Here is a 13,755-nt window from a genome sequence, read left to right as displayed (position 1 = left end):
CGTGGGTTTGGGAGGTGCTGCCGAAGAAGCCTTGGTGAGTTGCTGCAAGATATCGGGAGCTTAGATTTTTTTTTGATGCAACGGGTTATGGAATGCACATCAAGAGTAGCTATTAAAGCTGAGTCTATTGCAACATTTAAACTACATTAAACACTGATGGGTTTGCACATGAATAGATGCTAGCTCGGCCCAAATTTGTATTCTTCTAAGGTAAACAGAGAGTGTTACTTCAAGTTACCATAGACATAGACAGACTGGTGAAATGGGCAGACACATGGCAGACGAAAATTAACATGGTGAAGTGGTGCATTTTGAAAGGAAGGATGAGAGGAGGCAACGTAAACTAATTGGTCCAATTTTTAAGGGGTGTAGAAACAGAGGCCCGGGGGTTTGCGTACAGAAATCTTTGAAGGTGGCAGGACTAGCCGAGAAGGCTGTTTAAAGTAACATACAGGATCCTTGGCTTTATAAATAGAGACATGGAGTACAAAAGCAAGGAAGTTATGCTAAAACTTTATAAATCACCTGGTTAGGCCCCAGCTGGATATTGTGTCCAATTCTGGGCACCACATTTTCGAAAGGATGCCAAGGCCTTGAAGAGGGTGTAGGGGAGATTTACTAGAATGGTACCAGGGATGAGGGACTTCCATTATATGGATAGACTGAAGAAGCTGGGATTGTTCTCCTTTGGCTGTAAAGCGTTTTGGGATGTTGGTGGTCGTGAAAGGTGCAAGTCTTTCTTTAGAGCGGTTAAGGCGGTGTTGGACTTCATCGTCGACGTCTGCCCTTGTTGACAGTAGGCTCCCGAGATATGGAAAGTGGTCCACGTTGTCCAAGAACTTGTCATGGATTTTGATAATCGGGGGGCAGTACTGTGTGGTGGGGGCAGGTTGGTAGAGGACCTTTGTCTTACGGATGTTTAGTGCAAGGCCCATGCTCTCGTACGCTTCAGTGAAGGTGTTGACGATGGTTTGGAGTTCGATCTCCGAGTGAGCGCAGATGCAGAGCGCAGTCCAACACTGCCTTCAGTGTGCCAGTGCAGCCTTCGGTCGCCTGAGGAAGAGAGAGTGTTTGAAGACCAGGACCTCAAACCCGGCTAAGCTCATGGTCTACAGAGCAGCAGTGATACCCGCCCAGCTGTATGCCTCAGAGACATGGACCATGTACAGCAGGCACCTCAAAGCACTGGAGAGGTACCATCAATGCTGCCTCCGCAAGATTCTGCAAATCCATTGGCAGGATAGGCGCACCAACGTCTGTGTTCTTGCTCAGGCCAACATCCCCAGCATCGAAGCTTTGACCACACTCGATCAGCTCCGATGGATGGGTCACATTGTCTGCATGCCCGATACGAGACTCCCAAAACAAGCGCTCTACTTGGAGCTCTGGCACGGCAAGAGAGCCCCAGGTGGGCAGAGGAAACGCTTCAAGGACACCCTCGAAGCCTCCTAGAAAAAGTGTAACATCCTCACCGACCCCTGGGAATCCCTGGCTCAAGACCGCACAAAGTGGAGGAGACGCATCCGGGAAGGCACCGAACACCTCGCATCTCTTCGCCGGGAGCAAGTGGCAGCCAAGCGCAGACAGCGCAAGGAGCGCACGTCAACCCAAGCACCCCACCCACCCGCCCCTTCAACCACCGTCTGCCCCATCTGTGATAGAGACTGTCGGTCCCGCATTGGACTCATCAGTCACCTGAGAACTCATTTTTAATGTGGAAGCAAGTCATCCTCAGTTCCAAGGGACTGCCTAAGGTGAAGAAGAGAGCGGTTAAGGGGAGATTTGATCGAGATATTCAAAAGAACAGTTTTGATGAGAGTCGATAAGGAGAAACTGTGTTCACTGGCAGAAGGGTTGGCAAACGGAACTTTTTTTTTTAGTGCACCACATTATGATCTGGAGTTCACTACCTGAAAGGGTGGTGGAAGCAGATTCAATAGTAACTTTCAAAAGGGAATTGGATAAATACTTGAAGGGGAAGAAAATTGCAGGGCTGTGGGGAAAGAGCAGGAGAGTGAGACTAATTGGTTAGGGTAGATTGTTTCCATTTCTGGTGGAGTCCAAAACTAGGGGCCATCAATACAAGTCACTAATAAATCCAGTAAAGAATTCAGAAGAAACTTCTTCACTCCAGAGAATGTGGAACTCACTACTGCATGGAGTGGTTGAGGCAAATAGCACAGATGCATTTAAGGAGAAGCTAGATAAGTACATGAGGGAGAAAGGAATAGGAGGATATGTTGATCGGGCGAGATGGAGTGGGAGGAGACTCGCATGAAGCATAAAACACCGGCTGACTGGCCTGTTTCAGTGCTGTAAAGTCTCTGCAATTCGATGCAAGAATGATGTGTTTGGAAAAACTTTTCCATGCAAAGTAGTAGAAACAAAGATAGTAGGGGTGCGCAAAAAATGTTACATGTTATGAAGTTGTAATGCTAGAAGAACAAGCTTTGATGGACTGATTTTTTTTCTTTTCCTTGATTATTCTTGTGTTTTTTATTCTAAATGTTCACTGCCTTATAAAAAAAAATTTTTTTAAATACTTCTGTAATATGAAATGTTAATTTTTCTATGTTCATTTTTTCTTTCACATTGCAACAGAGGTGTGTTTATTTCCATCATGGACAAAGGTCACATTAGATCAATTCTTGACAACTGGCCAGATACAGATGTAAAGGTAAAGAATAAATGGTGCATTTAAAAATACAATTGATATCAAGCCTGCTGGCGCATTTAAATGTTTGAGCACTGCAGTAACATTTCTGCATGAGGTCAGTTAGAGCTCATTATTGGGCAGTAACCCAGTTTGGAGAATTGGATGTTTCCTTAAACGTTAGTGCTACCTAAACCCAGAGATCACTTCCATTCCTCCTTCCCTCCTGGTTCCCCAGTACTTCAAATTTATAATAATCTGCAGCAAAATGAAATGCTTTGTAAATCTATCCTGTCTTGGGATGTTTGGCTGCTTCAAATTGTTACGGAGTGACAATGAGGACATTTAAAACCAGAAACGTAGGTATCTGTCCATTTTTCTAATGAGAATAACTTTTCACCATGGCCCATGCTGATGGTGAGAACATCCCCTCTCTGCTGACTGAGGGTTACAAACTTACACACAAAAAATATCATGCCTACACAATGGGATGGTGGGAGAGAAAAAAGAGAGGGGTTAGTTTCTTGGAAGGGGCAGAGAGTCAGTGGCGAGAGCGTGGAGTTTGTGGCAGGGGCCGGGCTCAATGGTTTTGTTGTTCCCAATGTTTATCTGGAGCAACTTGTAGCTTTATAGAAGATGAGCACTAATGGCATACAGACAGTAAAGGGCTTGAGAGAAGTGGGCAGAAATGGAGCATACATGTGGAAGCTGACCCCATGATTGTAGATGATGTTGCTGAGGGGCAGCATGGAGGTGAATAATTCTCCTTGGGTGAGGGGGCCAAGGATGGAGCCTTGGTGGGTGGGGAGGTCTTCCAAGGTGCTGCAGGGGTGGGAAGGATGGTACGATTGACAGAGTTGCACAAGTGATTGGCATGAGAGTTGACTGTGCATTGCAAGACATTGGAAATGGGGTAGTAGGTAGCCACGGAGGGTCATGGGTGGTGTTTTTTTTTGAGGAGGGGGGTGGCTTTTTGAAGGGGAGGGAGAGGGTGCCTGAAGAGGGAACCATTTAAACATCAGGAGATGGGATCGAAGGAGTAGGAGGTAGATCATGTGAACAAGATTTTAGCTTAGAGAGGTTATATGATGAGCTAGGAGATAAACGCAAAAGAGACGTGTTTTCATGGCTAGGGCCATGGGAGTGAGCCTAGTGGGTGATTATTGGCTTGGTGGGCAAGGGGTGGTGAGGGGAAAAGTAGCATAATGGATGGTCTTCGTCTTGATGATTTAAGAAGTCCTTGAGCTCCTTGCACTGGTTGTTGGAGCACAGTAGTGAATGGAAAGCCAAAGGCCAGACTATTAAGAGCCTGAAAGTGCTGTTTTGTATGAGTTGAGAGTTTCTTTTCCCAGGGCAGATGCAGAAGGAGATGGCTTGAAAGGGGGTAGGGGGATGTGTGTGGCGAGGGATACAATGTAGTGGTCAGAAATGGCCTTGTCAGTCATCGAAACCAGAGGAGTAGAGAGGCCATAGGAGCTGGCATGGCCTGGGGATGACCGTAAGTACGGGTAGAAGAGTTTATATGGGGAAGAGCTTAAAGGAGGGCAGTGATTTTGGAGGTGGGTGGGGGTGTGGGAAGGGGCCAGAGAAAGCTGAGCTGAGATTGAAGTCACTGAGGATGAGGAGTCACAGTGCAGAGGCTGAGTGAGGAAAGGAGGGAAAGATATCTTGGGGAGGAACTGGGTAGGGTGGTAGACAATGAGGATCTTAAAGGAAAAGTGAGAGGGGTGGAGCAGTGCGATTTGCTTGGAGAAGGTGATTGCCACTCTGTGCGACACCTGATCTGGAAGTTGATGCTTGAATCATTCCTCTGCAATAACCTCCTGCACAAAGATTCACAAAACTGTAAAAGCTGAAAGATTTGAAGGAGGTGGGGTGGGGGGTGTTCTGGGATTCTAGTTATTTTGTCTATGCTAATACTCTAGCCTTTCTGATCCTTGCCCTCCTTAGTGTTGAATTTATTTTGAGCTTATTAATCCATGCAAGGGGAAGAGAATTGCGTGATCTGTTTAACATTTAAATCCTTGCATTACTCCTAATGTTCTTGTAGAATAACTAAATACCTTTGCCTAAGTTGCACTTTGGGAATGTTTAACTTGAATTTTTTTAGTAAATGGTCTACAGATGTACAAAAATGTGGAAGATTAAATATTTTTAGTTCATGATGTAATCATTAGTTACATTTTTTTTTTAATGTAGGGATACAGTGATTTAAAAGCATGTTGAAGGGTTTGTTGCACATAGATTAATAATTCATATTTCTTCTCTTAGGCTGTAGTTGTAACAGATGGGGAACGGATATTGGGACTCGGAGACCTGGGGGTTTATGGAATGGGAATACCAGTGGGAAAGCTGTGCCTGTATACAACATGTGCTGGAATTGATCCCCACAGGTGCCTTCCTGTTTGTATTGATGTGGGTACTGATAATAAGGTAACGGCATCAAACACTAATGTAACGATACATTATGTTGTTGTATAATACCTGCCAAACCTCCTCTCTCGACTAGATGAATCAGTTTTAGTTGGTAGCTCACTATTCAGAGGATCAAATTTTAAGCATATCCACTCTATTTAAAACTGCTTTGGGTATTTTTAATACATGTTTTCACCCCAAGTTGTAGTTTAAGCCATTAGACTATGATCTGATCGGTGACATCTTCATCAAACTGATACTTTATTTTGTATTTATAGCAGTTTTGAATATTGAATGTTAAAATTACGGTCTGTAATGTCTTCCAATTGCATCTTCACTTTCTTGTAAATCAATTTTCTTTTCAGCTGATGAAGGGATCTGGGTAATCCTCAAAATGTGTTTAAAATGTTTATTCTTCCAATAAATTATATTGCTTTACTTTTTTTTTTCAGCCTTTATAGACAAATAGAAATACTGAAACTATGGTGTAACTAAATCCTTCTGTATTTTTTAAAGCATATTTGAAACCATGTATGAAGGAAGTGATAAGCCTCCAAGCTGTTGCTGTTGTGATAAGATTTGAGAGCGGGTGATTTCTGCACAGAGCCTCAGACAAAGATACTTTAATATTTAGTTAATTCAGTTTTCTATTTCTTTTTAAACCTTTTATAATGCAGATTTTTAAAAAAATTGTATAATGAACCTCTAGTCTGGTTAAGTAGATCTAGTCATGGAATCATACAGCACAGAAGGGGGTCATTCAGCCCATCGTGCCTGGGCCAAATCTTTGAAAGAGCTATCCAAATAGTCCACTCCCCATGCACTTTCCCTGTAGGGCTGCACATTTTTCCTTTTGAAGTATATATTGTTGAACATTTACTGTAGCTGAAGTGCTTTGAGCATGAAGCATTTTCCCCAGGGAGGGTGATGGGACAAATTAGCTGTAGAGAAGCAAAAGTAGGGACAGGATGAAAGATGTTTGCTTTTATTTGTCTGTAAGTTAAACCACGAGGTGGGTGTTTCATTGAAAATGCATAAGTTCCTGCAGTACTTTTTACTCCTATAAGTGGCACTGGTAGGTTATTTTCAATGTTAAAGATGTAGCTTTCGTGTGACACACTAATTGCTATTTTATAGATATTTACCTGAGATTGCACAATCTGGCCTAAGTTCCCATAAATCACGCGAATGCTTTCTGAAAAATGTATTCAGCTGCCATTTTTCCCTGCCATCTGAAATTTCTAATATCTAAAAATATATATATAAAATGTATTAAAAAAAAATGAAAAATACACATTTCACAATTACTGTACATTTATCCATTGAATTGTTTTTTGTGTCTTTAAATATCTTCATTAAAGTTTTTATTTGATGGCCTCGGGCAGAATCAAAAGCCTGGGCTTCAACTGAATACTTTTAGCCCACAACAGTGAGCTTTAAATCACATCTGTGCATCAGTATTTTTTGTTTGCAGAACTTCCCAGCCTGCAGTCTGCATGAACATGATTTGAAGGGTGTGTATTCTCATATGTGAAATTTTGAGAGCTCTTTGCTTTTCCTGTTTGAGGTTTCCCCCTACCAATTCCATTCGCCACCATTGAATTTTTAATCCCCATGAACTTTTACAAGCACTTAAACTCATTATATTGTGCTTATGTTTTAAGTGCCTTAGCAAACTAAAAGCCTCTTCTATAGTTGAAAGAGGCTTATACTTGCCTTTACAGTCAGAAAATGCATGATGATCACTCATGGCACTTTGAAAGTAAACCACCAATGAAAGACAAAAGTCAATTAACGGATACGGGGGGCAGGAAGTGGGTAGTAAAGTTAGGGAGAGGGTATTAATTCACTGGTGCCTGCTGCTACATTAGCTTTTTGACTTTTATGTCCACTTGTCTGTGACTTTTATTAGTTCACTGCTGTCCACTTTGCTATTTAGCTTGCTGGTGTCTGCTGCTTTGAATTTTATTGATTGAGCTGGTACTCTTAATTTACTACTGTTGCCTACTCAGCTGTGCTGCAGTGTTCATCTGCTTTTCCGTTTCGTCAGTGAGTCATGATGTATGTGCTTGTGTTGATTTCTGTGGGTTCTGTTTTATTTCTGTTAGACTTTTCTGGTGTCAAAAACACACACATTTTGTTCTAACTCAAGTTCTCCCAGTTAAAACTGTTATTTATTGTAGTAGCAAATATTTGAGTGTACAGTCATCACATTCTTTCGAACCAAAGAGAAAAGCAGGTCGTGGTGCTGTACATGGACTTCTTTTGACCACTGAGCCTGTTAATCTTAATTGTTTTAGTCTCTGTTTTACTCTTCTCTAACAGTTATTGATTATACACCCTCCCTGGAAAACATGTGTTTTGTTTAGGAATTACTTTTCAGACTTCAAACTTTTTTTTCTGTTTGTAGACATTATTGAAAGATCCCTTTTACATGGGTCTTTACCAGAAGAGAGACCGTTCACAACGCTATGATGAACTTATTGATGAGTTTATGGAAGCAGTTGCAAGCAAGTTAGTAAACCTACCTTCTGATTTGTGTTGAGATTTAGCTTCAGAAAAAATAAAAGTCCAAGTCATAAAACAAACCCAAACACCTATTAATCAGCTTAATGACAATTGCATGCTTGCTCCCATGGTCACCATACTTACTGCACACTGCTGCCCAGCTGTAATCCTAACCTACCATCCTGATCCAGCCAGATTTAAACTTGCCAAGGACCCGTTGTTAGATTTTCTATGAGCACCATTGAGGGACATAGTGTGGGAGCTTCCCTTCTTTATCCTCCCCAACACCCACCTCCCCTGCAAAAGAGTTGTGTGGCCTGGGTATCTTGGTATGTAATTTTCCCTTTGTGTTCCACCATTAGTGGCTGCTCTGCAAAGTGAAATTGATGTCGAATGCACTTTCATCATCACATATTTCAGCAGTCCTTTGAGAATCCTCAACCTATCCTCAATAAAATAGCATTCATTGCAATTAAGTATAAACTCCTCCATGCTGGCCCCACTGACCAATCTTGCATGGTACTCCTCCACAGAGAGGATCGCCAGGAGCACTGTACGAGCCAAGTTACCATGACGCCCTCAATTTTAACTTCTCTGTGAGGTTCTGCAGTATTTCTATCATTCCCTACAGACACAAAATTATTCGAGCAAAGTCCAGAATATGACTCCCCTTCTAATACCTTCTTTGAGATGAAGCTTTCATGATCCAACCAGATCTGGGAACTGCATTGCAGTTGCTTAGCTTTGTATTTACTGATCCTCCTAATCCTTAATCTATTGCCTAAACAGATATTCTTCCAGCTGTGTTTTTAAATCGTTTTTTTCCCTTTCCAATTTTGATCCCTTCCCGTCATGCTGGGGTTGGCAGCCCTTTGAGAACTTGTTCAAGTGGCCATTCTTCATATCTCAGCTGAGATGGTGAGTGTAGGCCGATCGCAGTTGAGACCCCTCCTCGCCCAGCACCCACACCGAGGCACTTTGTTTCAGAACATAAGAAATAGGAGCAGGATTAGGCCATTTGGCCCTTCGAGCCTGCTCTGCCATTCAATAAGATCATGGCTGATCTTCTACCTCATCTCCACTTTCCTGAACTATCCCCATATCCCTTGATTCCCTTAATATTCTTAATATTCAAAAATCTATCGCTCTCTGACTTGAATATACTCAATGACTGAGGCTCCACAGCCCTCTGGGGTAGAGAATTCCAAAGATTCAGCACCTTCTGAGTGAAGAAATTTCTCCCTCATCTCAGTTGTAAATGGCCGACCCCTTATTCTGAGATTGTGATCCCTGGTTCTAGACTCCCCAGCCAGGGGAAAACATCTACCCTTTCAAGCCCTGTGAGAATTTTGTATGTTTCAATGAGATCGCCTCTCATTCTTCTAAACTCTAGAGAATATAGCCCCAGTCTACTCAATCTCACCTCATAGGACAATACCCCTATCCCAGGAATCAGTCTGGTGAACCTTCGTTGCACTCCCTCTATGGCAAGTACATCATTCCTTCGGTAAGGAGACCAAAACTGCACACAGTACTCCAGGTGCGGTCTCACGCGGGCCCTATATAATTGCAGTAAGACATCTTTACTCTTATGCTCAAATCCTCTTGTAACAAAGGCCAACATACCATTTGCTTTCCTAATTGCTTGCTGTACCTGCATGTTAACTTTCAGTGATTCGTGTACAAGGGCACCCAGGTCCCTCCTGAACACCAACATTTCCCAATTTCTCACCATTTAAAAAATACTCTGCTTTTCTATTTTTCCTACCAAAGTGGATAACTTCACATTTCTCCACATTATATTCCATTTGCCATGTTCTTGCCCACTCACTTAGCCTGTCTATATCCCCTTGAAGTCTCCTTACATCCTCCGCACAACTTACATTCCCACCCAGCTTTGTATCATCAGCAAACTTGGATATATTACATTTGGTCCCCTCATCTAAATCATTGGTGTAGATTGTGAATAGCTGAGGCCCAAGCACTGATCCTTGTGGTACCCCACCAGTTACAGCCTGCCAACCCGAAAATGACCCGTTTATTTCTACTCTCTGTTTTCTGTCCATTAACCAATCCTCAATCCATGCTAGTATATTACCCCCAATCCCATGAACCCTAATTTGGTTTAATAACCTCATGTGTGGCACCTTATTGAATGCCTTCCGAAAATCCAAATACACCATATCCACTGGTTCCCCTTTATCTATTCTGCTATTTACAACCTCAAAGTTCTAAGATTTGTCAAACACGATTTTCCTTTCATAAATCCGTGTTGACTCTATCCAATCCTATTATTATTTTCTAAGTGCCCTGTTAACATGTCCTTTAATAGATTCTAGCATTTTCCCTACTACTGATGTCAAGCTAACTGATCTATAGTTCCCTGTTTTCTCTCTCCCTCCTTTCTTAAATAGTGGGGTTACATTTATACCTTCCAATCCACGGGAACCATTCTAGAATCTATGGAATTTTGGAAAATGACAGCCAATGCATCCACTATCTCTAGTGAACGTAGAACATTGAAGCCAATTTTACTCTTTGCTAAGATCTGCCAGCTCTGTATAAACCAGGGATTGAACCAGGTGCTTTTAGATAATGGTTGACTGCATTTTCTGCTTGAATACTGAACATTTTGACGTACTTTTAAGATGTTTTTAATAACTTTAAACATTTGTCTGTCTTTTAATCTAGTTGTCTAGAAATTTATTGAACAATTTTTTTTTAACAGGTATGGTCGTAATACCCTTATTCAATTTGAAGATTTTGGGAATCACAATGCCTTCAGGTTTTTGAGGAAATACAAAGATAAATATTGTACATTCAATGATGATATTCAAGGTAAGTTTCTAAATGAATATGGTCCTGCCAACTGAAAATGTTACTAGTTAAAATAGCTGGAAACTCCCAAACTGCAGGGTACAAGTAACTAGTAAACCTGATACCATAGGCACCTACACAAGTGACAAAGGCTAGATAAAAAGATGGCAAGAGAAGCTTTTTATTTGTATGGAGTGTTCTGTTAAACATCTGTAGGGTTAGGGTACAGCTGTAGTGGGTGCAATAAGATGTGCTAAAATAGTGGTTACACACTTGAAGGCCCCTCTTATCAAACTAATCGAGAACTGAAGACAGGCTTTTGGACTGACACGACAGTTAAAGTCCATGGAATTGAGGGAGCAAAGTTGAGGGCCATAAGGGGGAACACCCAGGATGGTTAGGGTTTTACTGGGGACAAGGGCATCAGAAGCAGAGGTGAGGGAGAAATTGAGCAGATTGATAACTGTAAAAGTATCATGATGAAAGGAGGGCTAAAGGCTACGCTGTTGGGAGTTTAAGTGCGAGTATAAGTGACTTGGGAGAGAGATTTTCCAGTGGTGAATGCAGAAGGAAATGGGGTTGGAAGAGGGGTGGAGGATACGATTGGTGAGGGATTAAAGATGGCTGTCTTGAGTAGAGAGGCCACATGAGGAGGTGAGATTGAGGGGGTGGCCAACAATATTAAGGGAGGACAGGAGAGCAGTGGAATCGGGAGAGAGGACAAGGTGAGTTGAGATGCAGATGAAGAGGTGCTTCAGGTAGAAACTAAGTGAGGCTATCTGAGAAACTCTGGGTGGGGCAGTAGAGGACGAGGATTTTAAAGGAGAAGAGTGTAACAAGGTGGTGTTGAATAGCATAGGAGAGCGATCCAGATGTGGTGATGAGGGCCACACCACTGCCACAACGGTTTAGGCAGGGTGGGTGGTGGAAAGTACAGCTGAGCAAGGTTTCACCATCTGTAAGCCAGTTGTTCACTAGTGAGAGGACATTCTGGATGGAAAGACACATAGGAGTGGTGATGGTTGATCCTCTGGCAGAGTCCAAGACGGCAGCAGTAAGTGGGGTGACCAGGACGGGGAGAAGGTTGGCGAGATTAGCCAAAAAAGTAATATGGGGGATAATAGTCTACCCTGATCTCACCTTGGCCAGTGTTAGTTATTTGGAAATGAAGAACTCTTTCATATTGAAATAATCTGTAACCTGCTTGTCGCCCTAATTTAATACTTGAGATGCAAAAGCAATACTGGACCCGAAGAGAAAAAAAATACAGTTCCAGCACCTTTATAAACCAAACAATAACAGTAAAAAAAATTAAAAAAAACCTGACTACTAGAAATCAGAAATAGAAACCATGGATTCTGGAAACACTAAACACATTATTAGCATCTGAAGGACAAAGATAGGTTAATGTTTCAGGTGTAACCCTTTTCATCAGACCTTTTAATCCTGGCATTAATGTCACTAAACTAAAATCATTCCAGTTGGTCACTGTCATTCTATTTTTAATTTAAATCCTGTTCCTTTGGTTCTTAAATTGATTGTGTTACTATTGAACCATGGTTTGGTTGTAGCTAGTTTGGTGAAGTAGTGCACCTTCCGGTTGACCAGAGGAGCAAAATATCGAGCAAATTTCAATCTGCTGCAACAAATTTAAAGCAAAAGAAAAATGATTAAAACCTTGTCCTGGAATGCTCACCTTGACCTGTTCCAGAGAAAATGAGAAATTAACTATTCCTGACTCCACTTGTTTTAATTTTTTTTAAGTAAGTATTTTGTAAAGATAAAGAAATTACAACATAAAAAAAATTAGGTTTTCCAATGCCAGAGAATTTGTCTTTTGCAAAAATTACAAAATCTAAATCCTGTGCATTCTTTTGCATTTTGATTTTAACTATATCTGTATTTAAATACCTTGAAACAAAATAAATCTAGAATTGATTTTTAATTTAAAATAAATAGTTGTGCTCTTTACCTGATTTAAAACTTGTGTTATTTTGCTTTTATGTAGTCGTTGTTTGCCACCTAGTGTTGTTTTATATTCTACAGGCACAGCATCAGTAGCACTGGCAGGACTGTTGTCAGCCCAGAGAGTGATTAACAAACCGATCACAGAGCACAGATATCTGTTCCTTGGAGCAGGAGAGGTGAGACCACATGATTTTTTTTTTCTCAACATCACCCACAAAAGCTAGAGGCAGTAGGGCTAATTGTGTGGGTGGGTTTGATGATGCTGAGCTGGTGATGGATAACTTGGTGAACAAGCCTTGGGCCTGTTTCTCGGCTACTGCAGAGATCGTCATTCTGCAGCCAAGATGTATTTTATGGGCAAAGGACAAATTTACAAAATGCCCTCATTAATTATCTGGCATAATTTCCTGAGTTCAGCAGCCAGATTGAGCTGCAGTTATTGAAGGCATATTCAGTAATGCAGTACCATTGTTTAACTATAGAATTTTGTCTTGCTAGTGTTTGTTTCAGTTTTAAGCATTGTTTCTGTTGTATTTGCTGCTGGTTCTCGTTTTGCATTTATTTTCCATCTCATTTCATCTGTGGCATGTTGCAAATTTTAAATTTGTCATCACAATTTTGAAGATGGACATCTTTCTGGGTCTACCTCTTTCTCTTTGCTTGTTTGGAGGAGGATCTGAAGATGCATAAGAGGGAAAAGGGCACCCTAAGTGTATCCTTCTTCACCCAACCACCTTTGTCTAAAGACCAAGGTATGTCTACCTACACATTCGTTTCAATAGAGAGGCATTGGTAGACTTATGCCACCTCTTTGAGCCAGGCCTGCAAACATGCACTGAATCCTGTCAAGCAACAGCAGGAATATGTGCCAAATGTTGTAAGTAGCAGTGCACGATGCCTTGCTTCCCTTGCTACCCAGAGCTATCTGCTTCATCACTCCCTGTAGAAAGCAGCCAGCAGCAGTGGAACTCCTGCAATTTTTCCACGTTGCAGATTTCCGCAAAGTGGAAACCTGCATTTTTATCGTTGGCGCGCAACATTGCTGAACTCAGGAAATTTCCACAGGCTTCATAAACTGAAAGGGGTTTCATTTAATAATCTGCAGCTAGCATGTGAATGCTAGCACAGAATTATGCATATGAATGCCTGTCATCTTGATGGGAGTCAGGATGTCTTTATTTTATGGCTGTCTGTGGTTCCACGATTAATATTTGAAGGAGCAGGAAAATTTGGCAGGTGGCTCCTCGGGAACTAAACATTTCTTCTTCAGCCCTGGCTCATAAGCCCTTGAGATAACTGAGTGAACTAGAATAGCAATATTCCAGGATTATTGCTTTTAATGTTCTGATCATATGTTCAACTAAGGTTCAGACAGATCAGTGAGGGATGAGGTT

General features: G+C 41.7%; 1 protein-coding gene across 2 annotated transcripts in view; it reads left to right on the top strand.

The window, feature by feature from the left end:
* The window catches only part of me2 (malic enzyme 2, NAD(+)-dependent, mitochondrial), a 119,907-nt gene that overhangs the window by 51,071 nt on the left and 55,081 nt on the right, over positions 1 to 13,755 (top strand). For both annotated transcript variants that reach the window (XM_085974866.1, XM_085974857.1), the window contains exons 5-9: positions 2,602 to 2,677; positions 4,925 to 5,086; positions 7,479 to 7,582; positions 10,305 to 10,414; positions 12,440 to 12,537. In XM_085974866.1, the coding sequence (XP_085830992.1) occupies positions 2,602 to 2,677; positions 4,925 to 5,086; positions 7,479 to 7,582; positions 10,305 to 10,414; positions 12,440 to 12,537 (550 nt within the window). The remainder of the gene's footprint in view (positions 1 to 2,601; positions 2,678 to 4,924; positions 5,087 to 7,478; positions 7,583 to 10,304; positions 10,415 to 12,439; positions 12,538 to 13,755) is intronic.

The sequence above is a fragment of the Somniosus microcephalus genome, chromosome 2, assembly GCF_052327205.1.
Source record: "Somniosus microcephalus isolate GS21.2 chromosome 2, FLI_Smic_1.0, whole genome shotgun sequence".
Lineage (NCBI taxonomy): Eukaryota > Metazoa > Chordata > Chondrichthyes > Squaliformes > Somniosidae > Somniosus > Somniosus microcephalus.
Note: the sequence above shows the minus strand (reverse complement) of the source record. Positions and strands in the feature narration are given on the sequence as shown.